Below are 25,243 nucleotides of genomic sequence, written 5' to 3'. Positions count from 1 at the left end.
AAAAGGCTTTAGCAAAAGGCGTTTCTCAGCGTGCCTGCTCCGCTGGGGTCAGTTACAGCAGCTCGTGCTGCCGTCACCCAAAATTTCCAGGTTAAAGCCTGCGCTCGTTCCCTTCTCCCAGCCAGAGCAGCTCCAAGCCAGAGTCCAGGTGGGCTCAAGGACTTTGTCAGCCTTGTCCTTGAGAGATCAGGGATGGCAGGGGCCTGGGGCTGGGCTATAAAACTTATCAGAATTCAGCAACTCAACAATGTGCCATCAGAGTTCACCCTGCAGCCGGACCTCTCTTTATTCCCATCAATCCCCCTGCTCAGAACTGCGTGACTCCCACACCCAGCGGGTTTGTGGTCTATGCTGCAGGGACCAGCCTGATGTTCCCATCGTTTGGAAATAATTTTCCATCATTATCAAATAACACGGGGTCCTTCTGATTTGTTTCCCTCCCACCCACAGCGATGAGCCCCACACCGCATCAATGTGCCTATTGTTACTTGCTGATTCAGCCGAGCGTGCCCAGCTCCTGTGGAAAGTCCTTTATGGAAGGAGGATCCTGATAAGATACCGGTGTCTGCTCTGTCCTGGCTGTGCGCAGGCAGTTAAAATGTAAATAACATGGACAAACAGGCTGTGATGTATAGGGAAAAGATTTCCAATGCCATCAGGGGTTGCATGGATCGGTACGGTTTGAGAGGCTTATAAAGAGACGGGATTTCCGAGAGGACAGAGTACACACGCCTTAAAAGCAAGGACGCTGTGTACGGTGGCTATCAATAGTGCTTTAGTTATCCAGTAGTTAAAACTCTGGTTAAACACTTCCTTTTCATGCTAGCAGGCGAATCTGCGGCTCTGGATGTCGGCGCTGAGGGAGATCCTCGGGTCCAAGCCGGGTGCGAGGCAGCACCGGGCGCGAGGCAGCACTGGCTGCGGGGCCCCTGGGCTGCTCCAGCGCCTCCATTTCACCTGCCAAGCCCAGAAACGAGAGCCTGTAAAGGGCACAAAAAATTTGTCATTTGTGTTAAGCCACACTGAAGCGTGAGGTTTTTTGCCGGTAAATAAAGAGCAGCAAGATTTCCAGCTCTGCTCAGCCCGTCAGGGCCGGCTGCAGCCCCCACAGCTCCCTGGGCACCGAGACCCCCGGCGCTCGGACCCCGATCCCCACGGAGCGGCCCTGGGGACGCCCACAGCCCCCGGAGGCGGCTGCTGGGGGGTGCCACGGGTGTCCCTCCCCCTAAATTGCACCAGCGTGGTTATTGGCAGCGTGGTTTTCAGCCCAGGAGCTGCACGGCAGATCTGAAATAATGATCGCGTTCATCTGGAAACTGCTCCAGCGCCTTCTGAGGCGTCTAATTTCATAAAGGGCTTTTATGGGAGATTTTGGAGCGGGGAGCGATCAGCTTTCCCATTGCTCGCAGAGGCCAGAACCTCTCTTTTTTGGGATGCATTTAAATCAAAAGGAAGAAAACACCTGTCCAGCACATTTGCCCAGACCCCAAAGATTTCAATCAAAATTTTTAATGTTCTTTTTCTTTCCATCTGCATTTTTCAGCGAAGACAAACAGCCTCATAGTATTTCTTCAAAGGAATGTAAATTCCTTGAGGAAGTCTCCGGAGTTCCCAGCACCACATAGCTGCAAACCACAGACGCCTACGGCTGAAAGCTCTGCTCTGCTTTTAATTTTGGGGCAGGGAAGGAATTCTTTTCAGGGCTTTGGGCTCACTTGTGCTGGGCCCGTCAGGCCAGACTGCTTGTTGCTGCACAGGGAGTGTTGACTTTGGCCTCTGCAGGCAGTTGCTTTCCCTCCGCCAGAGTATTCCCCCACCGAATCTGATGACACGGCGCAATTATTTCATTAGGATTTTCCAAAAAACGTTCCCTCAGTCTCCTCTAGCGCTAGAAAAACCTTTTCCCTCTGTTTTCTTGTTTCGGCTTCGGCAGTTTGGCCTGAAAAATGCAATTAAGGGTGGCAGTGCTGCTGCCCAAGTCTGAATCTTTGGTGGAGGGTGGCGAGAAAGAGCAGCCTGAGGGGGAAACTATGAATTTCGAAGGGTGTTCTTAAACTCTCAGGGGTGAGGGAAGCCTGAAAGCTGCTGCTTTGCAGCCCAAACAAGGCCCCTGTTTCTGCTGTGAGCTGCCCTCTGAGAAAGCCGGGGCAGCTGCTGCCGGGGCTGAGCAATGGGACAGAGCGGCTGAACCGCACAGGGACCAGTGTCCCCCCGTTTCCACCCCAGTCCTGCCCCAGTGCCCTGTACTTGTGCCAGCATCAACCACCGTGGTCTGTCCCAGGCCAAACTGCCCCTCGCTTTGGGCAGAGAGCGGGGTCAGGCCTGGTCTCAGTGAAAATGCTTTCTTAATTAATCTGGTGACACTATTAATAATTCCCTGTTGCTTTTCTATACCCTCCATCCCAGGCAGCTGTGGGGCTGGGAGCGGGGATGCAGGGATGGTGGCACTGGGATGACGGCAGCACTGGGATAACGGGGACACTGGGATGATGGCGGCACTAGAATGACGTGAGCACTGGGATGATGGGAGCACTGGGATGACAGTGGCACTGAGATGATGGGAGCACTGGGAGGATGGGGCACTGAGATGATGGGAGCACTGGGAGGATGGGGCACTGGGATGATGGGGCACTGGGATGATGAGGCACTGGGTGATGTGGGCACTGGGATGATGCGGGCACTGGGATGATGGGGGCGCTGGGAGGATGGGGGCGCTGAGATGACAGTGGCACTGGGATGATGGGAGCACTGGGATGATGGGAGCACTGGGATGATGGGGCAATGGGATGATGGGGGCACTGGGATGATGCGGGCGCTGGGATGACAGTGGCACTGGGATGATGGGAGCACTGGGATGATGCGGGCGCTGGGATGATGGGGCAATGGGATGATGGGGGCACTGGGATGATGCGGGCGCTGGGATAACAGTGGCACTGGGATGATGGGAGCACTGGGATGATGCGGGCGCTGGGATGACAGTGGCACTGGGATGATGGGAGCACTGGGATGATGGGGCAATGGGATGATGGGGGCACTGGGATGATGGGGCACTGGGATGATGGGGGCACTGGGATGATGGGGCACTGGGATGATGGGGGCACTGGGATGATGGGAGCACTGGGATGATGGGGCAATGGGATGATGGGGGCACTGGGATGATGGGGCACTGGGATGATGGGGGCACTGGGATGATGGGGGCACTGGGATGACACGGGCACTGGTGGGAGACGGGACGGCGCTCGGGGGAGGTGGAGGGATCAGGCCCCGCCCCTTCTTGGCGCCGCCCCTCCCGCCGCCGCCCGGGGCAGCCGGCGCAGGGCGCGGAGCGGCGGCGGGCGCGGGGTCCGCCATGGTCGGGCGGCTCAGCCTGCGGGAGGTTCCCGACCTCCCGGACATGAGGAAACGGGGCGACGCGGGGCTCGACAGCCCCGACTCCGGGCTGCCCCCCAGCCCCGGGCCCGCCCCCCCGCCCTGGCTCCTCTCCTCGGGCAGCCCCGACCGCACCGCGACCAACGGGCTACCGGAGCCCGACCCGCCCGCGCCCGCCGCCGCGGTGAGTACCGGCCCCCGCCACCCCTCCTGCCGCCGGAGTGCAGGACCCTCCGCCCGGGGCTGCAGCCCGGGGCAGCCGCGGGTCCCCGGCTCGGTCCCGCCGCGGCAGGTGCTGGGCCCGGTGTCCCGGGGGCTCCCGGCGGCCGGGGGAGCGGAGCAGCCGCTCGGAGCCCGCCGTGATCATCCCCCGGGAGCGGCTTCTCCCCGGCCCTCCCGCCCCGGCAGCGCTCCGGGCGCCGCAGCGTCCTGGGGGGAGGAGAGGGTGGAAAACCGGCCCGGCGGTGCCGGGGCTACGGAGGGGGCTGCAGCGGGGCGCACAGGTGGGAAACAACCGGCCTCCGATTATCCCTTAGCGGCTCCGCGGCGGGAGGGAACCCCCCGGGGCCGAGGCGGGTAAGGGGACCTGGCGGTGATTTTTAAAGCCTCCGGCTTTGGGGTGGCTCCTGCTGCTGCACGGGGAGCCCGTGTCGCTCCTGCCCCAGGTGGGAGTTGGGATGGCGTCGCAGCACGGCTTTGGAAATCCCAGTGGAAAATGAGCTCACATGATTCCAGAGACTGACCGGAGTAGGAAGTTTATATATTGAACTATGGTTTCAGTTAATAGTATCAGATAGAGCTGTGCTAGTTTTTGCAAAGTGATGTTTGAATGTTGATGCTGAGCTGTTGGTACAAATACTTTGGGAACTGCAGGTCTAGAGGAAAGATCCCTTTCCTACAGGAGTGCTGCTGTGAAATTGGAAAAGGCCATAGGGGAAGCGTGTGTTGAACAGCAGAGATGCCAGAGCCCACTCATCCCTGGATAGTAAAGCACATGGGCAGAGGTGGCTTCAAAAATGCGGGTTGCTCCCCTCCGGGACCGCTCTGGTTCCTCTGGCTGTGGGATGTTGCTGGGCTGGTGTCGGCTCATGGCGCTGTCCGTCCAGGACAGGAGCACCGGGGCGCTTCACAAATCATTGCTCGGCAGGAATGAGTTAGTCCTTCCCAACGGATCGTGTGTGAATTAGGTTGGATTTAATGCCTTTGAGTAGCAGCCATGGCGAGAAAGGAGGAGGTTGCTCACGGTGAGACGCCCTGCAATAATTTCCTGCTGTGATCCACCCATGGGGATATCTGATGAACCAGCAAGGAGAGCTCTTTCATACGCTCTTGTGATGTTCCCTATAAATTGAACATGAGCTCAGCAAATGGGCTATAGTTCACGCTGTAGAAAGCTGTGCTGCACCGAGGGGCTGTATTTCTCTCCCATTTCCCAGGGTGGCTCCTCTGAATTAAGCTCCTGGAGTTAGGACTTTGAAAAGTACACGTTGCTACATCCTCGGCCAGACCCGCAGGTTGCACCTGTAGGCATGTCTCAACTAGCAGATCCTCTTGTGTGCAATGTGAGCCTCGGCAGCTCTGTACAAAGGGCTGCATAAATGCATTTTCTTGAAAATATACCGAATTGTGACATAAGCAGGATTATTTTTTGCATTTTTTGCAGAATTGCGTGTTCTCTTCCAGCCCTGCTCTCTCCAGCTGCCCTCCAAGGTTGTGTCCTTTATCCTTTGGCGAAGGAGTTGAGTTCGACCCTTTACCACCAAAGGAAATAAGGTAAATATTGCGTTCCTGTCACCTAGTTCTGAAGGACTTAGTATGTCAATGAGTAGTTAGGCCTTATCAGTGCCTGTGAGTCAAGTTAATTTATTTGCAGAGCTATTGTTCCTTGCAGCTGTACATTCCTGGACCTGGACATTTGTACAGGCTGAAGGAGTGTTCAGCCTTTTTTAATCCTATATGACTTTTTTTCCAGGAAGACTTTCCTGTGTTTTACTCTCCCTCTTTTACTTCTTTGCACTGCTCCAAAATGTTGCCTTTCAACTGATTAACCAGAAGGTAATCATGAGGGAAGATCTTCAAAGCAGCCATCTTTCTAGGACTGTTTTATTAGTGGAAAGAAATTTTGCTCTCGTAACCTCATGGTTTTATAATAAGCACTTTCTGTCTTATCAGCTGTGGCAGGTTGTGTGAACTAAGAGAAAAGTTAATATTCAGAGAGTGCCTAATTATTTTTTTTTAATGCGCTGCATCACTTCACAGCCTGTGAATTATTCCTTTGAACATCATGATTTGCAGTAACGAGAAATGAAGGCTCCCGGGTGATTACTGTGCAAGCAGAGGTAGACTGATGCTATCAAACAGAAGCATTAGCGGGGAGGGTATGAAGAGCTGATGGTGAAGGGAAGGAGCCTGCACCGTGGCTGGGATTGAAGACAGCACCATGGGACAGCGAACACACAGTTGTCACAGTGTGCAGGAGATGAAAACTTTCTTTTGCAATCCGGTCACAGAGGATTTTCTTACCAGCAGAGTTTGACGTGCACATTGTAGTATTTTCCTGCCAGCTGAATCTTCAGAAGTTTGCCTTCAGAGAGAGCCCCATGCCAGGAGTGATAGCAGCGAACTCTCGTGTGACTCTTGGTGGAGGAGAAATGAGAAAATAATGTGTGCTTCCATGGACTTGGCATTCCAAGGAATTAGGATGCTTTGGTGCAAAGCCTAAATGTGGCTCTAGGCCTCTGGTTTCAGGCACAGGAGTTTGAAGGAGGTTCTTAGGTTCATAGAGCTCAGGCCTAAAACGATGGGCATGAGGACTGAGAAGGTGTTTGGTAGCACTGGCAGCTGGACAAAGTACTGACAGCGTTGGGTGTGTTGCTGACATAAAACTTTTCCGTCTTTCCATAAATGAGTAAGACACCAGCAGCAGCATTTTTGTGATGCAGCTGCGCACCCAGGTACCCGACAGCTCTGCTTTCCAAAAATTCAGCCTGCTGCTCCAGAGCAGAGGTCACATGCATTTCTCTGATATTTCAGGTACACGTCCTCGGTTAAATACGAGTCGGAGAAGCACTTCATCGACGACATCTACATGCCAGTGGGCTTAAGCATTTCCTCTTGCAGTCAGACGGTCATCTGTGTCCCCAACTGCACGTGGCGCAATTACAAAGCAGAGGTCCACTTCGAGCCCCGTAACAAGCCCCAGCGTTTCACCAGCACCACCATCGTCTACCCGAAGCACGCCAAGACTGTGTACACCACCACGCTGGATTACAACTGCCGTAAGGCCATGCGGCGGTTCCTCTCCAGCATAGAGCTGGAAACGTCGGAGAACCTTGGGAACGACTGTGTCCTGGATGGTTGCTGACTGACAGCTGTCTCTCTTGCTCCAATCCACCCCAGTCCTGTGCTAACCCTCCACTAGCTAAAGCGGGTGCAGACCCCAACTTTCTGGTCAGGCTAAGGGAACCTTACCTGTCGCCACCTCTTTCTCAGCTCTTAATTCCTGCTTTAAGCATCAGAGTGGCCTGAACGCAGTTTTCTGTGGGAACATAACTTAGTAAGGAACCTTGTTTCTTTGCCTTTGAAGTTGTGCGTTCCCTCCCCTTCCCTGCAGTGCCGTAATCAGATAAAAATAACGGGAAGTATTTTCCCAGGAAAAAAAAAATTGGCAGGTAAGAAAGAATGTGGGGTAGTGCCTGGCAGGTGGAAATCCATTTGGTGCTTTGTGGTGATGTGCAAAAATAAGGGTGGTTCACTCTCTTGCAGAGAATCTACCAGGTCATTTGGTTACAGATAGCCAGAGCTGTCATTCGTTTCAGTTTAGATTGCGAGACTGTTTTCTCTAGAAGAACCATCTCTTGGAAATTGCTGGAAAAAGCTAAGAGAGAAAAATCTGAAATTCTGCATTCAACAGATACAAAAATTTTACCCTATGGCATTCGTGTGTGGTTTGAAAGTTTTGAGTCAGAAAGAAGAGGAATTCTGAGTAGAATAGGAGATGAACTCCTTTGCAGCTCCAGGCAGCAGAGAAAGCATCAGGTAGTTTAAGTTCTTTAGATGAATGGTGCGGTGTGTCTTCTGTACTTATAATGACTTCTATAGCACTGCAGTCTGACACACTAGCATTTGTGTGCATGTGGTAGGACTTGGAATGAAGAATATCAGGCCAAAAACTATCCCTGTATTGTTGGAAAGTCAGGACTTGACAGTGCAGTGGTGGAAAAACACCACCAGTGTCTAGTTTTTACTGACGTTGTCCTGTCTGCACTAAGGGAGTTGTAACTGGGCAAGTTTCAGAAAATGTGCCATGTATACAGGGACCTGGAGTTGAAAAGGAGATGCTGGGATCAGGTGTGAGACACTATTGTTGTAGAGGTTGTGAAGAGGTAGATGGTACAAGGGATGGGCAAATTTTTATTGCGTAGCAAAGTCCACAGCTGCAGCTCTGCTTCTCTGTCGAGCTTCTCATTGCAAAGGTCTGTGTCCTCTCTGGATTTAATATTCAGGACGTTGCTGGGATGGGGCAGCATTTGCCTGTCTGTAGGCTGCTGAATAACCCCTCCAGTCCCAAGCACCTGACGAGTTTGGGGACCAAAGGGAATAATTTCAGATACTATGAAAGGCCACCTGGATGTTACGTGCATTAATTTGTCATGCGCTTAGATGAAAATAAGACTGAGAGGTTTGTTACTTTACCCAGATGATTTTTTCTATATTGATGGAGAGCAGTGTAGTATGGAGAGCATCTGCTTTGGGGAACGTGGCTTACATTGGTGGCGAGTGTGGTGTAGCAGCTCAGAAACACTTGGCAGACTTGACTTAGCTGGACACGGCTTTTACATGTATTCTAAAACTCCTCTGAGGTGCAGGTCACCTTCTGGTGCAACTTCAGCCCTGGACCTGCTTTTAAAGAGGACTTTTCTAGTGCGCAGCCTCGAGAGTGGATTTTGTCAGGGGCGAGTTGGAAACTCTGGAGCCTGTTCTTGAGCTGTACTTAACGTGTGTTTGTGCAAGTGTGACGAACGGTGTGGAAGTGTATTCTGGTGTGAACTGAAATGATTTGGGGGTCTGAAAATGCAGCAGGAAGGAAAGCTTGAGTTTGTGTGCTTTGGGGTTTTTTGTTGTTTTGGTTTTTTACTTATTTATTGGCTCAAAACAGAATGTCCTTAATCTTTGGTGCTTGCCTCGGAAAACCGGATCCTAAAGCCAGGGTGACAGAGGATGCCCAAGTCAGGTGGGCGTTGCTCCAGAGTTGTTAAGAGCAGCAGAGTCTTCACTGACTACAGTATTTAGGAGATGTGTCTTAAATATATGTCGCGATTCTCCCTAAACATTGCCCCAAGACATACTTGTATAACGCAAGGTGCAACTCGGCCCCTTGGTGCGTGGGTTTTCAAAAGCACAGAACTCTTGTTTTGGGGAAGCTATTCCATCACGGCGCGCTTCGCAGTTTCGTGTACCTTGCTCCTGAAGCGCCTGGTGCTGGTCACTGTCGGACACAGGATGCTGGAAGAACTCGGACCCTGGATCGCGCCGGCGATGCTCTTCCAATGAATTCGTTTGCAGGAGACCTGAGAGATTATTTTAAATTGTAACCATTAATTGTCTCGAGTTAAGTTAGAAATTAAATGACCCTTACATTATGGTTTTAAGATAAAGCACCTGATTTTTATAAAGGAAACAAAACTTTGTGCCTCTTAAAAATGTTTTGATTGGTAGAGATACCTTTTAAATTATTTATGTTTCAACATTTGCAAAGCTCTGATTAGCTCTGTGCAAGTGTTCTAATGTCTGTGATATTTCCCATCCCCTCCCTTCTTAATTTTCAATTTGTCTTTTACTTTATTGATAATAAATGATCAGAAAACCATCATATAGGGAAGTCTCTTTATTTTTCATTCAAAGCTTTTTGGTGTTTATTATGGTGTTTACTTAGTAATAAATACATAATATATCCTGCCAATCCCAGCTCCCCTCTTGTTTCTCTTGTTTACATAATCAAGGAAGGTGTTTCCTATATAAAACTGTGTATTTTTTTTTTTTTAAATGTGGTTTTATCAGTTTAGTAAGACACTTGACAAAGTGCCTTGAAGACAGGTGAAAATCCTCTCCAGTATGTATTGGAGACTTTCATCTGCTATAATTTTATTTTTAAAGAGAGTTTCTGGTATGGATTTCTGCATATCCTGCAAGTGAAGCACTTATCCTTTTCAAATACAACAAATATTTAACCAGACAGGAATTTCTTTCAAATTTTGGTTACAAATGTGGATGCTTAAATGCCACTTTAGTAAATACAGCATAAAAATAAGACTAGAATGTGTTATGCATTAAAATTAAAATTATTAAAATAGATGGTTACAATGGTTGTTCTGAGAGAAACGCTGTGGTGTTTTTCTGGATGCTTAATCTGTTCTTTCAACCCTTCCGAATTTGCAGGCATGCTGATTTTGTTAGTATCTCTGGCCGAGTAGAAATGGATGCAACTGAACATCAATTAATTAATTCATAATGGGATTTTTTGCTTACTTTTTATTGTTCATCTGGTTATCTGCTTGCAAGAGCTCTAGATTTGCATGTAATGACATTATTGGAATCTGGGGAGCTGTGAAGCTATTCTAAAGCACACCGCTGCTCCTGCGAAAGTCTGTGCAAGCATTTCAGTGTCATGCACTGTTTAAAGTATTAAGCAGGAGAAAAGCCATATACGCACATCAATTGCTGTATAAAAACCACTCCATTTGAAGAGTCGTTAAGAAAAAACGTTAAAAATCATACCAGTATGTTTCAGGAGAGCTTCAGGAAAAACTTTTGCTCCATTCAGATGTGCCATCCAACGTGCAAATAATTCCTTTAGTCTGGCCTGGGCTGGTTTCCTTTAATATTGTAGAGACACTCTGTATGAAAGATGTTCTTTTACTATGAGTAACTGAAGTAGGGGAGTACAAGGCTTGATTTTTAATTCATATTGGCCAAATGGGCTTCTGGTTGGTACATACCATGACAAGGATAACCCCATTGTTCTAAATGTGTTCAGTTTTCCTTGTGTGTGTGCTGCGCTTCTCCAGAATGTCAAATCTGTGGGTTTGATACAATGAATTTTTATAACAAAATAAAATACCTAGCAACAATACCTCACAAGCCATGAGATGAGCACCGGATTCTGCAGATCGCTCAGTTTCATGTACCAGGTGAGTTTGTGTGCCTGCGAATCATTTCAGCCTCGTTCAGCTGCCCACACTCCCTGTCCCCATCTGCCACAGGGCTGTGCTTGCTGATTTCAGGACCAGCAATTCACCAGGCGAATACCTGAAAAGCTCAGGTGCAATAATGCAGTGCTTATAATTTTGAAATAAACCAATAGCAATAACTAGGGATACTCCAGAACAAAAGGGCAGTGCGGAAAGGAGCACTTTTAATTGTTGAAAACGTCTGAGTTGCATCCATACCTTAACTAACAGGTTGGTTTTAAAATACAAATGTCCCGTTCTCCACACAGATATAGGAGGGTGAGTAATCAGTACTAAGCTACAGAACTTGTTGCGAGATTTTGGGTGACACCACTGGTTGCAGCTTGGAGACTCTGCTGGCTCGTTCAGCGTTCAGGACTGGTTCATGCTTGCTCCCCCACAAAACAACTGCAGAAATCTTCTTTACATACTGTGTGATCGCAGCTTGTGCGTGGTGGCCTGCGGTGAAGCAATGGGGAACATCTGACAGTTGGGCACGGCTCAGCGGGCAGATGTTGCTGGATATACAACTCGTACCGAACTCGTCTGTTCATCTTGTAGATCCGCAGCCTTTCTTCCTCTGCTGCAGGATCTTCAAGAATCCCGTCCCATCGAAGGCTTTTGTTAAGCTGAGCAGAAAGACCTTGATCTGTTTGTTTAGAGTCGGAAGTGGTGGAAGTTGATACTGCAACCTTGTTTACTTCTGCATCCTCCTGATTGTTGTCTGCGTTATTTTGGGCCAAGTCAGGGTTCCTCCCAGGATCTGGGGTTTCAAGCGATGGAGGGGAGCGGGACTGCTGCTTTCTGGTTTTGCGGTGCTGTTTATCTGTTAAAAAAAGAAACACTGTTAGCAAAAATGTATGTGTTGCCTCTGAGGCTTTCCTACCTATTTCATAAAGAGGATGATGAGACAAGTTCTTGCTGTGCCTTTACGTGCCCATTAATAAGAAGCCAAATCGATAGGAAAATATTAATGGCCTAAAAATCTTATTTTTAAGTGGGAAACATATTTATCTGAATGGCTAACATAATGATTCTCACACCTGTAAAATGTATTTATTGAGGCTGTTAATGCACTGGCATCAAGTTCACTCTCCTTGCCTAACTCAATTGAGGCAGGAAATGGATTCTTAGTTGGGGATTTTTTTAAGCTGTTATCCATTAATACTGAAAGCAATGTGATTTTTTTTTTAATAGCACAATTTCTGGAAATGTTCAGGCACCTTCTGTACTAAGATACTGGAAGTGAACAGCTATTACATGGAAGATTTTTTGAAATTAACCTCCCCTTTCTGTAGCTATAACTGGTGGGAAGTTAGATCAGTACTGTGACTCATGCCCATGGAATGTCAAATATTTAAACTATAACACTGTAGCTCACCAAAAGAAAACCACTAAATATTTACAGCATCCCAAATCTCAGGCAGTTCAGGAAATTTCCTACTTCTTGACAGATGTCTTATGCCTCCTACTGCTTATGTTGTGTAGTTACATGTACTCCATCTTTTTCTTTTTTTGGACAGATTTGTAGCTATAAATGGAAGCATACATATGAACAGGCTCTAGGTTCAGTGGAAGGTTTTAAAGTGCAAAGACGATTTCCTAGGGAACCTGGTTTTTTCTCTCTGCAGCGCGATGGAGGGAGAGCCCAGCACCGCGTCCTCCGGCCGACAGGGACCGTGAACCCCAGCTGCACACGCTGCGGCTGCACATCCCTTCGTGTCGATTGCACGAACACGCCACGTTGAGCAGCGATCGGGTACCAGCCTGGTGCACAGGTGGCTTTGCCCCATGACCCCTTCCGTCCCCAGGACCCCCGGACCCTGTGTGGGGTGTTTGGGGACAGCTGCAGGGAGCGTGGTGGCTTTGTGGGGGACGGTGGCCTTTGCCCGTGGCTGCTGTGGCAGCCAGCCCAGCTCACCTGCCCGCACAGTGGTGGTGACACTCCCGCATGGTGGCTGCTGCTTCTTCTTTCCCCGTGGTGGCTTCACGCCGCGCGGTGGAGGGGGGCACGGGCAGCCCCTTGTCCCCCGCCACCTGCCCATCACGGCAGGGCTGGCATAGCCCCCCACGGCTGTCCCTGAGCCTGGCAGGGAGCGAGGGGAGGAAGGTCAGCAGCCCAGCCGAGCCTCCCTGCTTGTCCGTCACTCCCCTCCATCTTCCCTCCCCTCAGCGCCTGTTCCCTCCACCTCTCCTCAGCACCTCCTTTCCCTTCAGCACCTTCCCCCTCCATTTTCCCCCAGTGCTCCACGTCCCCTCAGTGCCTTTCTCCTCCATCTCCCCGCAGGTTTTGCCCTTTCAGCTCCTGTTCCCACTACACCTTCCACCTCCCCTCAGCTCTTCCCCTCAGTGCCTTCCCCCTCCATCTCCCGCCAGGTTTTGCCCTCCATCTCTCCTCCCCTCAGTGCCTTCCCTCTCCACCTCCCCTCAGTGCCTTCCCTCTCCACCTCCCCTCAGTGCTTTCCCTCTCCATCTCCCCTCAGTGCTTTCCCTCTCCATCTCCCCTCCGCTCCTTCGCTTCCACCTCACCTTCCCTCTTCACCTCTCCTCCCCTCAGCGCCTTCCCCTCCATCTCACCGTCGCCTTCCTCCTTCCTCTCCCCCTCAGTGCCTGCCCTTCAGCGAGGTCTCCAGGGCAGCCATGGCGCAGCAGCAAGCCTGGACCTGCCCGCTTGGGCAGGGGCCCAGCGCCATTGCTCTGTGTGAACCGCCCTGTCTGGCACAGGTTTCCTCCCCTGTGCCGTCTGCATGTGGGGGTATTGGGGCTTGCCTGAGGTAATATGGCCACACCAGAAAGTATTGGCTCGTCCGAGGTTGTACAGCAGGTGAAATATTGCAGGGCTACGGGATTTGTAGCACAAAACACAAAAATCAAACCCGAATCCACTGCAGGGAGAGCAGCTCTCGGCATCCTGCCCGCCCTCTACTCATACCCCAGCTCTGCAAATGAAGATGCTGAAGGAAACTCCCCTGTCCCTGCCCTCCACCCTTTTCCACATCAGAGCAGCGAACGTACATGTGAAACAGCTTTCTGAGGTGGCAATAGCCCTCTTGAGTGTTTTGGGACAGGGCAACGCTCAAATCTCCTGCCCTTGCTGCTGCATTGTGGTGGTTGAGTGTTTTATTGGCCGCACCGCCAAGGGAGATGGGTGCGTCGCATTCGGAGGCCAAAAAACATTCGTGAGAACTCTAGCAACAGTCACCGAAGCAATGTACTGCCGATTTATCCTCCTCTCCCTGGAAATAGAGTGGAGGTTTAATCCTGGTTTGGTGGCTTCCTCCCCCTTCCCCGCCTGTTTCTTTCCTTCTCTCCTTCTGATCTATTTAGACGTGAAATTTGGCAGACGCCGGCGGTTGCATTCAGACAGGTTGTGATGAAATCAGGCTCCCGGGAGGCTGCTCCCGCGGCGGCTCCCGGGGCTGCAGGCAGCACTTCTCCGGCTGCCGCTAATGGGCTGATTTCAAAGTGTCAACAGCAGGGTTTCGCGGTGATGGTTATTGCTAATGCTGTACAGCAGCCAGCAGGTCTCCAAAGCCCGCGTGTAGATGAAAGGGACAGTGACACAGGGCAAAAAGGCAAGGAAAACAGGAGCGGCAGCGATGGGATGTAAATAATTCATCCAGACTGAAGAGTATAGTATTTTTAGAGAACAGCTGAGGGGATTACTTGTAGCTGGTGGTGGCTGTAGTTAATTTTATTATCATAAAACCTGACTTGCCAGCCAAAATGAGAGCCCAGTAGTAGGGGCTGGCCTGAGCTACACAGAAAGAAAGTCTGCTGCTGCAGTTGGGTGGGTGCTGAGGTGCTCCCCAGCAGCAGATAATTTTATTCTGAAAGGGCATAATCCCCAGGCAAATCCTTTACCCTCTTACTGCTTTCTGTCACTTTTCTCCTTGTCCCACGTTTCTGTTTAAACCAAGAGTCTAAAACTCTGCTGTGCCCGGCACCACCAGACTCCAGTCCCAGCGGATGTTCTACCAGCAATTCACAGTAAAAATACTGAGAACAAACTTTCCACAATCCTCTGAAGGTTTCACTGTGTCTTGACGGCAGACATCTTTTGAAAATAAGCATATTATGATTTCATAAAATAGAAGTTCAATTTGTAAACGCTTGCCAGGAGGGCTAATTGCATTCAAGCAGTAGATCTAATCTACGTGTATAAGGGTTGTTAGATTTGTCTTTCAATTTGCTTGAATATTCTTACTGTCCTCTTTAATTTTAGCTCGAGTGTAAAATGAAGTAAAGGTACCATTGTACTTGTTTTCTTTGGTGAGACAGGGGTGTTACGATGACCCCCCATTTAGTATAAAATCTGGGTAATGCAACAGGCAGATGCCTCTGAGAGGAGATTTGTGAACATGCCTTATATCCTGACTGTAAAAATCAGTAATTTTATAAGCAACTATGTAGATCTGGTGACATGAAGAAGAATGGGGAGTTTGCCTTTAAAACAGGTAAAAAAGCAGCTTAATTTGCTATGAATCATCGGTATTCTTTAAACATTTCCTTTGTCTTATATATTCTTGAGCAGGTGTACTCAAGAAGCAAGATTTATTTTGTTCAGATTAGGGACTGAATCATCGACCTTTTTATTGAGGAATGAACTTAGAGAGACAAATACAAATTGAATCACTGAGGACCAAACAGGAGAGAATTGCACTCAGAGTAACAGCTTGGAGAGAAATCCTGGCCCTGCTGTGGGTTGCAGAGCAGCTGGACTGAGCTGGGGCGGTCAGGGTGATGCGACGGGGCTGCCAAATGTCTCCTTGCCAATTTTGAGCCTGTGTCCCTAGGAAACGGTCTTTTCAGAGATAAGAGGCCAGGCAGTTTGGCCTTTGGTTATTCTATGTGTTTAAAATTGCTCATAATAAATACTCATTATTATTTGTGTGTTAAAACACCAACTGTCCACCTGAAATTCTTGCGTCAAATGCTGAACAGACCGATGATGAGAATCCTTACCTGTGATCTAACCAGAAGCAACAGCCAAGCTGTGGAAAGCAGAGCAGCAACGCAATACCTCAGCTTTGATTGCCCGGCAGGACAGGGCTGCGAGCAGGAGCCCAGACCCCTGGGTACCAGTCCGGTGTCCAAACTGGGAATCATTTGCTGCAGTTTGGGCTGCTTTTAAGCATCCTGAGTTCTTCTGGAGGACGTGGCCGTGAGTTTAACATCTCTCCGAAAATGGTGGTCTTTATTTTTCGTTCCTTGAGAAGTCTGCCTGTCCAAGGGTGACACAGAAAGGCTGCTCCCTGGCGAGCAATTATGTGCAGTGCTGGAAGGAGCCTGGATCAGCTCGGGGCATCAGCGGTGCGACTGTCAGCCTCGCTGCTCGGCCTGCGGGAGAAGGCTGCTCTCCGGTACGGTCCTTGTCATGTGTATATTTAAAATCTCTGGCAGCTGTGATCTGGTGAATAATTCAGTGGAACCCATCATTGATAAAAGAGAGATTTTGAAGGGTTCTTTGGGTGGAATTGGAAGTGCCTGCTTTCTGAGAAACGAGTATATTAAAAATTGACTTCCCGCTATCAAGCTAAAAGTCATATTTAGCCTTTTAAAATTTTTAATGTAATGTCATATTTATTCTCTGTGACTTCCAGCTATCAAGGCTCAGCCTTGCAGTCGGACTCTGAAGCATCTGTGGTTCTGTGGGGAACCCGACGAGCAAATTCAACAGCAGAATGGATAGTGGCTCTGAGATGTGTGTCGTTCCCTGTGCCTATTGCTCCCACCAGCATAGCTGGTTAAATAAGGTAATTTATCTTTTTCCTGAAGTCGTCTGAACCATGCGTTTAATTTATTTATATTATTGACTGTGTGGAGAATTACCCTGGTGCGAAATGTCATCTTCGAGTGCTTTCTTCCACAGGAATACAGGCTCCGTATGAATGCAAACACTCTTTCCTCTGATGAATTTTTCAACACTTGCCTAAACCGAAAAGCAAAATATATACTCAGACTTGAATTAGATTTAGGTAAAAGGTGGCTCAGGGTCCCTAAGATCATCCCATGAGGTCTGGTGGGTGTGTGTAAATGATGGGGCTTGCAGGGCCACTGGGTTTCTCAAGAGCCGCCTCTGAACAGGCAGTGAAGGCACCAGCTGAGGATCTCTCTTCTCTTCCTTTCTGTTTTCCTTCTCTCATTTTCTCTCCCTCCCTTCCTGTCACATGGCAAATTTACTCCCTGCATCCACGGGACATTTAGACAGTAATGAGCCCTAATTTCTGTGTTCACAGGCTTGTGCAAAGGAATAATTGTTTTCCTGTGATTTTTCTGGTGACTCACTGTGTGATCCCAGGCTGTCACCTCTCCCCCATCCCCACCCTCTCTGTGCTGCATCGGACAGTAACGAGCATTTGTACAGCTCTCCAAAATGCAAAATGAGACGTATTTTATTATGATGGACCGTGAGGGAGTGGGCTACAAGCGATTGCTGGAAGTGGAAGAAAAGGCCCGCCGGCCCTCTGGTCCATCCCTCACTGTGCAGCCAGTTGGTGGAAGCAGCTTGGCTGGGTTTATCTTGGCATGTTGTGTCCACACCACGCAAAAGCGAGACCAAATTTTGCTGCTGATCCCAGACATCCTTCTGTAGCTGGTGTCTGCTGTTAGGATCACTCCGCACATTTGGGCCCTTAATTTTTAAAAGTTATGAGCTCCCTGCGGTGTTCCTGGGCCCAGCAGGTCACCTGGTTTTGCTACAGTGTGCTCCTGTTCTGAACTTTTTTTTCCCCTGCAAAATTTTTGTTCCAGGGTTGGTGTTTGCTGTGATTTGTTTGTTTGTTTTGTGCAGTTGTGGGTTTCTTGTTTTGTTTTGTTTTTTGCTTCCGGGTTTTGCGTTTGGTTTTTTTTTGTTGCGGTTTTTGTTGTTGCTGTCGTTTTGGGGGGATTTGTTTTGTTTGGGTGTTTCTTTGCTGTTGTGGCTTGTGTTTGGGTCCTTCTGTTTTGTTTTTAGTTGTGTGTGGTTTTGTTTTGTTTCGTTTTTTTCTACCGGCTTTCCTTGTTCGTAGTTTGTGTTTCTTTTTTTTTCAGTGAGTTTTTATCCTGCTCTAAGGCTCCCGGGCCTCTCCCAGCCCACACCTGCCCGCACTCCCCCCGGGCGGCTCCGCTCCGAGCCCCGGAACTCCGGGCCGGGCCTTGGCGGCGGCCGGCGGGGCGTGTGCAGCGCGGCGCCGCCAGGGGGTGCCCGGGCCCGCGGGGGGGCGCGGAGCGGAACCCGGAGCGGAACCCGGAGCGGCGCGGAGCGGGCGGCGCCGCCGGGGCTGGCGGCGGCGGAGCGGCGCAGGTGCGCTCCGTTTCCGCGTTGTCCCGGCGTGGGGTGCGGGGGGTGGACAGCGGCTCCGCGTCCCGGCGTGGCCCGTGGTGGAGCCGGCAGCGGGGCCGGGCCGGGGGACAGGTGGGTGCGCGGGGAGACGGCGCGGCGGGGGCGGGTGGTGGTCAGCCCGCTGCGCTCTGCCCGGGGGACGCACGGAGGCTTCGTGCGGAGTTTTGAGCAGAGTTGCGGGTGTTTGTGCTCGCTGGCTGTCTGCACACCTCGCCGTGTCCGGGGCCCGTGGGGCGCGGCCCCTTCTGGCGAGCTGGGACAGGGGAGGGAGCAGCTTTGGGGGTGCCTGGGGCACCCAGAGCCGCAGCTCCACTGGTGGGAGAATCTTACCTAAAATGCTGCTGAAATGAGTCTGGAAATACAGCCAGGCAAACTGCACAAGGCTGAATTTAGATAGAATTCAGGCTCCTGAAGGTAACTGAATAATGTGACACAGGTGTGGGGGGAAACAAGCCAGAAGTGGGAGGCTCAAAGCGACACACTCCGAGAAATGATCAGCCCCCATGTGCTTTTGAGAGCTGTTGAGCTTGTGCGGGTCATGCTGTGCGTGTGGTGGGAGCAGCCACGTGCATCCCATGGAGGATGGGTTGTCGTGATCCTTTTGGGTGCTCTGACATGGGGCAATGGGTGCCTTTGTATGTGCAGGTAAGAATGACATGCTGTGCCCGTTCCCAGGGTTTTCAGTTTGCTGCAGCTTGCGTCAGGTACTCCCCAGGGCATGGTCAAAGTCCATGGCTTTTTTTTTTGCACATACTGACAACCTTCAGGGTGGTAAAGGTCTTGGTGTTACTGCTGGCTGCACTTGTCCGTTGTTCAAAGATGCCTAAAAGATCCTCGGATGCCTAAAACCAATGCTGTAGTTTAAGGATGCTGAGAAAGGATATTTCATCCGCCATCAGATGCGATGGCAGGCCTGTGGCTCGGAGCTGTGCTGGAGAAGGAGTTTTTGGCAAGGCCTGGGGTCAGGCTGCTCGGCAGAGTTTCTCCACCGGCTCTGAACTGGTGCTTTTCCTGGTTCACTTGAGGTTACCCGCAAAATAGGCTGGCATGCAGTTCTCCTGCGAGGATTCCTTGACAAACACTGGCCCGTGCTCAGTACTTCCTATGTCCAAGTCTTTCTAAGAAACTCAGTGCTTCTCTGTAGGCTGGAAGGTGCCACCCTGCCAACCTCCGCCCCAGGAGGCCTCCTGAGCTTTTTAGCATATCAGAATAGTGAAATGAGTCTCTCTAATTGGCCATTTAGATGCTAATTTGCTTCTCCTAGGCCTATGCCAGATCAACCTGCCCCAGAATGTGAGTCAGAGCCTGCTGTCTTCATGAATTATTCACTTTGCACAATGCACCTGCCTGGCTGGGGATCAGAAGGAAATAGGGCCAAAGCCTGATAAATAAAGATACACCTTGGCAGGTGGAACAGTGCTGGCTTTCCTCCCCAGCATCGCAAGGTGCTAGGGAGCCGGCGGTCTGGCTTTGCTTGGGCAAAAACTGGTTCTTTATAGCTTACCATCTATCAAGTAGCCACGCTAATAAGTGCCTCTCATTAATACAGGATTGTTGATACCGTATGTTGGTTTTCCTGTGGAGCTGATTTTATCTTCCTGCTCACAGGACTGGCATGGACCTCCAGGGTATTGTATTTTATAAGCTTTTTAACAAGCTCAGTCTTAAAAGCAGTTAGGCTTCTTGCCGCTGCCGCTAGGATTGGGAAGCAGCTCTGGTGCATGGGGAACTTTCTTTGTTTCCCCCCCTCACCTTCACTCGTTCCTTTTCCAACTTGGCCTTTTGTGATAATGACACCTCTCACTTTTCTATGTGCTGTGTTTAATTTCGGCTGGGCCAACCACATCTGAGTACACGGCTCTGAATGAGGTTTTCCCTATTTTGCTGGCACTGGTACTGCTTAGATTGAGCTTTCCTGGTGAGACAGGCTGGAGAAAGTCTGTCTGATTGAGTTCTTAAGTTGTTGTCCCAAAGCTTGCCAAGGCTTTGTGGTGTTTATTTGGACATAGTGTTTTCCTTGTCTCTGTTGGCCCAAGCTGCAGAGCTGCAAGTCACGTCTGATCATACTGAATTCCTTGTGTCTCTTGGCTCCCCATCTGCTGCTGAGGCTTTGTGCTCTTGTGGGGATTTGTCACAAGAAGTGGCAAAAGGCCGTTTCTCAGCCGAGCCCTGTGCACCGGCCCAGCTGTCTCCCTTCCTGAGAACGAGGAGCAGGAAGGTGATGAGGATCCTTCGGCTCCACATGTGCCTCCTGCCCGCATAGCCCCTCTGAAATGTCGATGCTCACAGCAGGTGCTTTGCTGCTGCAGGGGCTGACAAACTGCCAGAGGTGGGTGTGAAAGGGCAGTTCAAAGTGCTTTGTGTGTGAGAAGAACTTTTATAAAGCCCTGACTGAGGCCAGCACTTGCACAGGCACTGTTCCTGCCCTTTGCTGGCTCTGAGACTTGGCTGGATCTTCAAAGTCAAGTATGTGTCTTCTGCCACGCTTCTACAGCCCCAAGGGTTATTCTGTCGCTTTAAAGTTGTCGTGTGCTTTGAAATACAACTGTGGCATTAGGATCTTTAAAACACGAGGAGAAGGCTTGTGTCTGGACTAAATAGGTTTTCCCTCCCTGCTGTGACTGGGAGGAAAAGGGACTGGCCGGCGGGTGGGAGGCAGCGGCTGGGTTAACCTTATCCATCTCCACTAGTCATTTATCCTCTGTCATAGCAACAAGAGCAAACACTCCCTTAGTTGCTAAGGTTTCCCAGGCATAATGGGGTCTGGTGCACGGAGCAGAGAGTAATTACTCTGCCTCTTTGAGGGAGCAGCAGCAAAAAGGGAAAACAGGGCAGCACGGTACCTGGTGCAGGCTGGGAGTCCTGGGGGAGGTGACGCCCTCAAAGCAGGCGAGTTAATTACACCGGCACAGCTCGGCTGGGAATTGGGAACTCGTCTCTGGCCAAATGTTTAATTTTTATTTTTTAAATGAAGTATTTTAAAAAGCCTAATTAATTTCCTATAAAAACAAATTAATATAGACACGAACTGCTTAGCTGAAATAACCAGGCAAATGAAAGCTGACTGGAGAGCTCCTTGTGGGCCTGTATAGGACATTTTTGTATTTGCAGGACTCCGAGGAATTCATGCTTTATGGGCACCCGATATCAGCCCCGCTGCAGGAGGGCTCGTGCAGGCCGTGCGTTCGCTGCCATGAGGAGGTGTCTCTGCTGCAGTCACTACCTCAATGTCAACAAGACTCTTCAGTTGTAACTTTGATGTAGTCAAGGTAAAGTCAAAATGCGTTTGAGATGGAGGAGTGGGGCGGGGACTTTGTGTAGTGAGGTGATGCTGAAAGGGCACATGAGCTGAAAAAGCAAGCTGATAAATTTGGGACAGAAAGATGCTGAGGGTGTTAAATAGAGTGCAACAGCCTGGCTCAGGCAGTGCGTGATCCAGGAATCTCCGGAGGCTGGGAGGGTGTTCTGGAAAAGCATTGCTGTGTTGTGCTCTTTTCTTATACTCTTCTTTAGCATCTGCTCTTGGAGCTGGTCTGATAGCAGGTACCGTGCTCGCTGGAGCATTGACGTGACCTACTACGACTGTACTCTGGGTAAAGATACGTGATACTCATGTTTCTATTCTGCTGAGAAAACTGGCCTTCTTTCACAGGAGAGCCTGAAATTGTTTGAAGAGCATCACATCAAAGGGCCGTGTCCACATACTGCTGTCAGCCGGGGCTAGATATGGGACATGCCAACAGGGCAACCTGCTGCCATCGCAGTCACCGGTGATGGTGCCGAATGTGCTGGGTGTTGAACTGGGGATTTGGAGTATGTTCAGAAACACCTCCCGCTGCTGTTGTGCTGCTTTGGGACGATGTGCTGGCTGCAGGATCCGCGGCTGTGTAGCATGGTAAGGGGTGTGTAAGGGTGCTCGCCTGTCCCTCGCCTGTGCCTGGGGGATGTGGACCCCACCTTCATCTTCCAGGCCGAGGGTGAACTGTCCAGTGGGAAGGGTCCTGCTCTCTTTACCGTCTTGTGGTCACTCTGCAGGGACATGGGGCCAGTCAGCAGTGTCACCCTGCGCGGTTCCCTTTGCTCAGACCCCACTGGGAGACTTCTCCTTTGCAGACCGAAGCCACGTTCTCAGGTGTCTTGTTCTCTGGCTGCAGAGCCCACGTCTCATCACGGAGACAGCAGAAGCAGCGTGATGTCAGGGCTGCAGGCAGAGATGTGCTCAGCTGCGCATCCTCTGAAACGCCCTGGCCCCGTGCAAAGGGCTGGCTCGCTGCGGGGCAGCTCCTTCCTTGTAGTGCTCCCCAGGCTTCTGTGCCAAGGGCAGCCAGGTGGATGCAGATTTAATGAGCTTTTGTTTCACATGACTTCCTCCATCATAGGAAAGGAACAAACAGGTGGAGGGTTTTTAAAGCAGGTCATAGAGTATCGATAAGAGCTCCCTTTTAATTCTTAATTCAGGTAAAAAGCAGGATCTCGAAGTGGGAAGTTTTTTTTTTCTGTAACACTGAGTACTTGTGCTTCCCCTTTATTCTGGATGCAGTGTACCTGCAGCTGGGCCAAGAGCTGGGGGTTTCTCTTGTGCTCTTGCTGCTGGAGAGCGACTGCTTCTGCCCTTTGTTAGCTTGGAGAGAGGTGCGGAGGACAGGGAGGGGACGGCTCGGTCAGGTAGGTGCTAACTGGGGTATTTTTGATAGAGAATGCAGTGGAGCGTGACTGCAAGAGAGGGATGTTCCACCACCGCCTGGCTGGCGTGGCTTTGCTATCTTGGTGTTTCTGATTAGGCTGATTCCACTGTACTTCTTGTCCTGTACAGAGATAAGAGGGAGGATGCTTCATGCCTTCCAGATACCGGTGCCATTTCTCTGGCATTGTTGCCGTGGCCATGCATGATATTCCTTTTCCTCCAGTCCTGCTACTGCTCCTGTTTCTGTCCCAGCAGACTGTGTCCTGCAGTCCCATGTCATTCTTCTTGCGTTCTCTGAGGTAGTTGTGTGAAACCACACCATGGTTTTTTCAGAGGCAGAGGTGCAAAACCACCTGCAATGCCGGTTTACATCAGAGGGAGCAGCAGACACCCAGTGCTGCTGGAAGAAAATGCTCCTGTAAATGTTTTAGGGAATAATCTATCAGAAAACTGTTTTGGGATATGATGGATCTCTAGGCTGTGTTTTGTTTTCCTTCTGTCTTGGCAGATGCTGCTCAGGAGATGGTGGAGAACAGAAAGCGTATGCTGAGTAACAAGAGGCAAAAGAGCATGACACTGCTTGTTTTTGTTCAGTCATGCTGAGAAAAGTGCAGTGTGGTAGGAGGCTGGAGAATGTGTTCAGGTCTCTCCTGAGAAAAACGCTCAGCTGATGTGCTCTATTCTGACTTGCCTTCAGCTCTGTTAGAGCAGATAAAGCTCTGCAGAGAGGGGGCAGATGTATTCAGTGCTTCTTTCCGCCGTGAAAGCACAGCTGCTGGCAGAGCAAACTCCTCTGCCCTGACTGTGGTATGGGGCTCATCTCCAGCTCTGGCTTTTATGCTAAACATGGCACAGCTGCCAAGCGCCTGCCGTGTCGGTGCGGCTGTGTGCGTTCAGCCGCGCCAGTGGACGCAGAATGTGTGGGCTGTGCTGCTCTTCAGGTGTGCATGAGTGGGAGGGAAGAGTACGTGGTATATCTCCAGAGTAATTTAATATATGCATTTGTGTGGGGAGGTACATGTGCGTATAATCCTGTTAACAACACATCACAGGCTTGGAAAATCTCTGGAAAATCCAAGGTTAGCAATTCTGTGTGAAACTGTAGCTTCTCTCTGTTTCTAACACTGGCCTGGGGGCGGGAGCCTCCGTATTTTTTTGCTGTTAATTCTTGATTGCTCCCCGGTGAGCAAGCTGCTGTGGGATGTGTGTGGGGACTGCGTTATCTCCTCGCTTGAGATCGTGAAGAAGATGAAAAGAGCAGGTGTTCTGGGACAGAATGGAAATGCAAACCCACAGCTTGTGTGGCACTGAGCAGAGCAGGGAAAGTAGCTGGTAAACTGAAGATGCCAGGGTTCATGGGTTTCTTCTAAGGATGATCCCTTTCAAAAATGATCACCTTAACTAATGCAGTAAAAGTTTAAAAAATGGCGTGTGACACTTCTGTCTGTCCTGCCTGTCTCTATTCTCTCTCTGTGCTGAACCTTCCTTGCAGCCTCCCATCTCCGTGCCTCCCTTTGCTATATGGTCAGACTGTGCTGCGGAGCATCACGGTGAATTATTAGAGCCTTCACCCTTTTTATACATCTATCCTTCTGCACTGAAAGAAATCTGTTCTTTGTGTGGAATTCCTCCTCTTCTCTCCTACCTGGTGTAAGCACTGAGTTTTCAGACTCTCTCCAGAAACTGGATGGTCAGAGAGGACGGAAGTGATTCATTGCTTGTCACCATTCTGACTCTCAAGGCTGGCGTGGGGTTTGGCAGGAGACAGCTGCCAGTTCTCTGACACAGGTTAGCGTTTCGGTATGGGAGGGCGTGTGTGACGCGTGAGCTCAGCCTAGGGAGAGAGAGTGGATTTGCACAAGCTGAGCGCCTGCCGAAGAGGCCAAGGCCGCGCAGCCTGCGATGCTGCCATGCCTGGCACAGCAGCAGGAAGCTCCATGTGGCAGCCGCAGATAGCAAGTGTCGGCGCGGCACGCCGAACCACAGCACTGCTGGGGTGAGCGTGCTGTGGGCTGAGACTGGAACACATGTTTTCTTGGGAATTGCGGCGTGGTTGGCAGGTGATATACCCCGCATGCTATTGTACCTGATTGGTGTTTGCTGAGCAGCATTAAACACCTTATCTCTGCCCAGCAGGTATGGTTTCAAAGCCGGCAAGTGTCTCTTCTGGGGAAGGTAAGGGTTATTATGCATTAGGGCATGTGAGACGCTTGCTCTGCTGGAGAGCAAGGCCAGCACAGGGCCCCAGTGGTCTAATGCATAAGATGGTGGGTTTGAGTCCCAGCTGCGGTGACTCACCACCTCCCAGCAGGTGCCTATGAGAACCTGGATGGAGAATGCAGGAATTGAGGAGCAGGGAGCAGCCTTACTGCCCAGCTGAGAAGGAACAGGGACCGTTCTGGAATGGGAATGGACTGGACCTCCTGAATAGGGCAAGCAAAACCAAACTACAACATTGCGGAAGGCGGTAAGAGGTGACTTGGTCACCCTCCATCAAAACAGCCACCGCAAAGCAAAAAAAGGTAGTGGCGAGAGCCTCCTTCCTAAAGGCAATGAGAAGGGTCAATGTGATATGCAGCCCTGCACACATTCAGAGTGAATGTGGTACCCTTGCTGGGGCCAAAGTTAAAAACAGGC

General features: G+C 50.4%; 3 protein-coding genes across 5 annotated transcripts in view; 2 read left to right on the top strand and 1 right to left on the bottom strand.

The window, feature by feature from the left end:
* Positions 1 to 3,300: 3,300 nt before the first annotated feature.
* On the top strand, positions 3,301 to 9,241 carry RFLNB (refilin B). Its single transcript, XM_065647385.1, has 3 exons — positions 3,301 to 3,553; positions 5,033 to 5,142; positions 6,403 to 9,241. The coding sequence occupies exons 1-3, from the start codon at positions 3,350 to 3,352 to the stop codon at positions 6,731 to 6,733; spliced, it is 645 nt and encodes a 214-aa protein (XP_065503457.1). The 5' UTR covers positions 3,301 to 3,349; the 3' UTR covers positions 6,734 to 9,241.
* Positions 9,242 to 10,981: 1,740 nt separating this feature from the next.
* LIAT1 (ligand of ATE1) lies at positions 10,982 to 13,170 on the bottom strand. Its single transcript, XM_065647416.1, has 3 exons — positions 13,128 to 13,170; positions 12,520 to 12,684; positions 10,982 to 11,424 (listed from the first exon to the last, which is right to left on the bottom strand). The coding sequence occupies exons 1-3, from the start codon at positions 13,168 to 13,170 to the stop codon at positions 10,982 to 10,984; spliced, it is 651 nt and encodes a 216-aa protein (XP_065503488.1).
* A 4,640-nt stretch (positions 13,171 to 17,810) lies between these two features.
* Positions 17,811 to 25,243, top strand: part of RPH3AL (rabphilin 3A like (without C2 domains)) — a 40,218-nt gene continuing 32,785 nt past the window's right edge. For 2 of the 3 annotated variants that reach the window (XM_065647177.1, XM_065647175.1), the window contains exon 1: positions 17,811 to 17,883. The gene's annotated coding sequence lies outside the window, so the exon portion shown is untranslated. Of the gene's footprint in view, positions 17,884 to 17,927; positions 17,995 to 25,243 lie in introns of those variants that run through there. The other variant, XM_065647176.1, reaches the window with a different exon arrangement.

The sequence above is a fragment of the Caloenas nicobarica genome, chromosome 17 (assembly GCF_036013445.1).
Source record: "Caloenas nicobarica isolate bCalNic1 chromosome 17, bCalNic1.hap1, whole genome shotgun sequence".
Classification (NCBI taxonomy): domain Eukaryota; kingdom Metazoa; phylum Chordata; class Aves; order Columbiformes; family Columbidae; genus Caloenas; species Caloenas nicobarica.
This window is presented reverse-complemented; position numbering and strand designations above follow the sequence as displayed.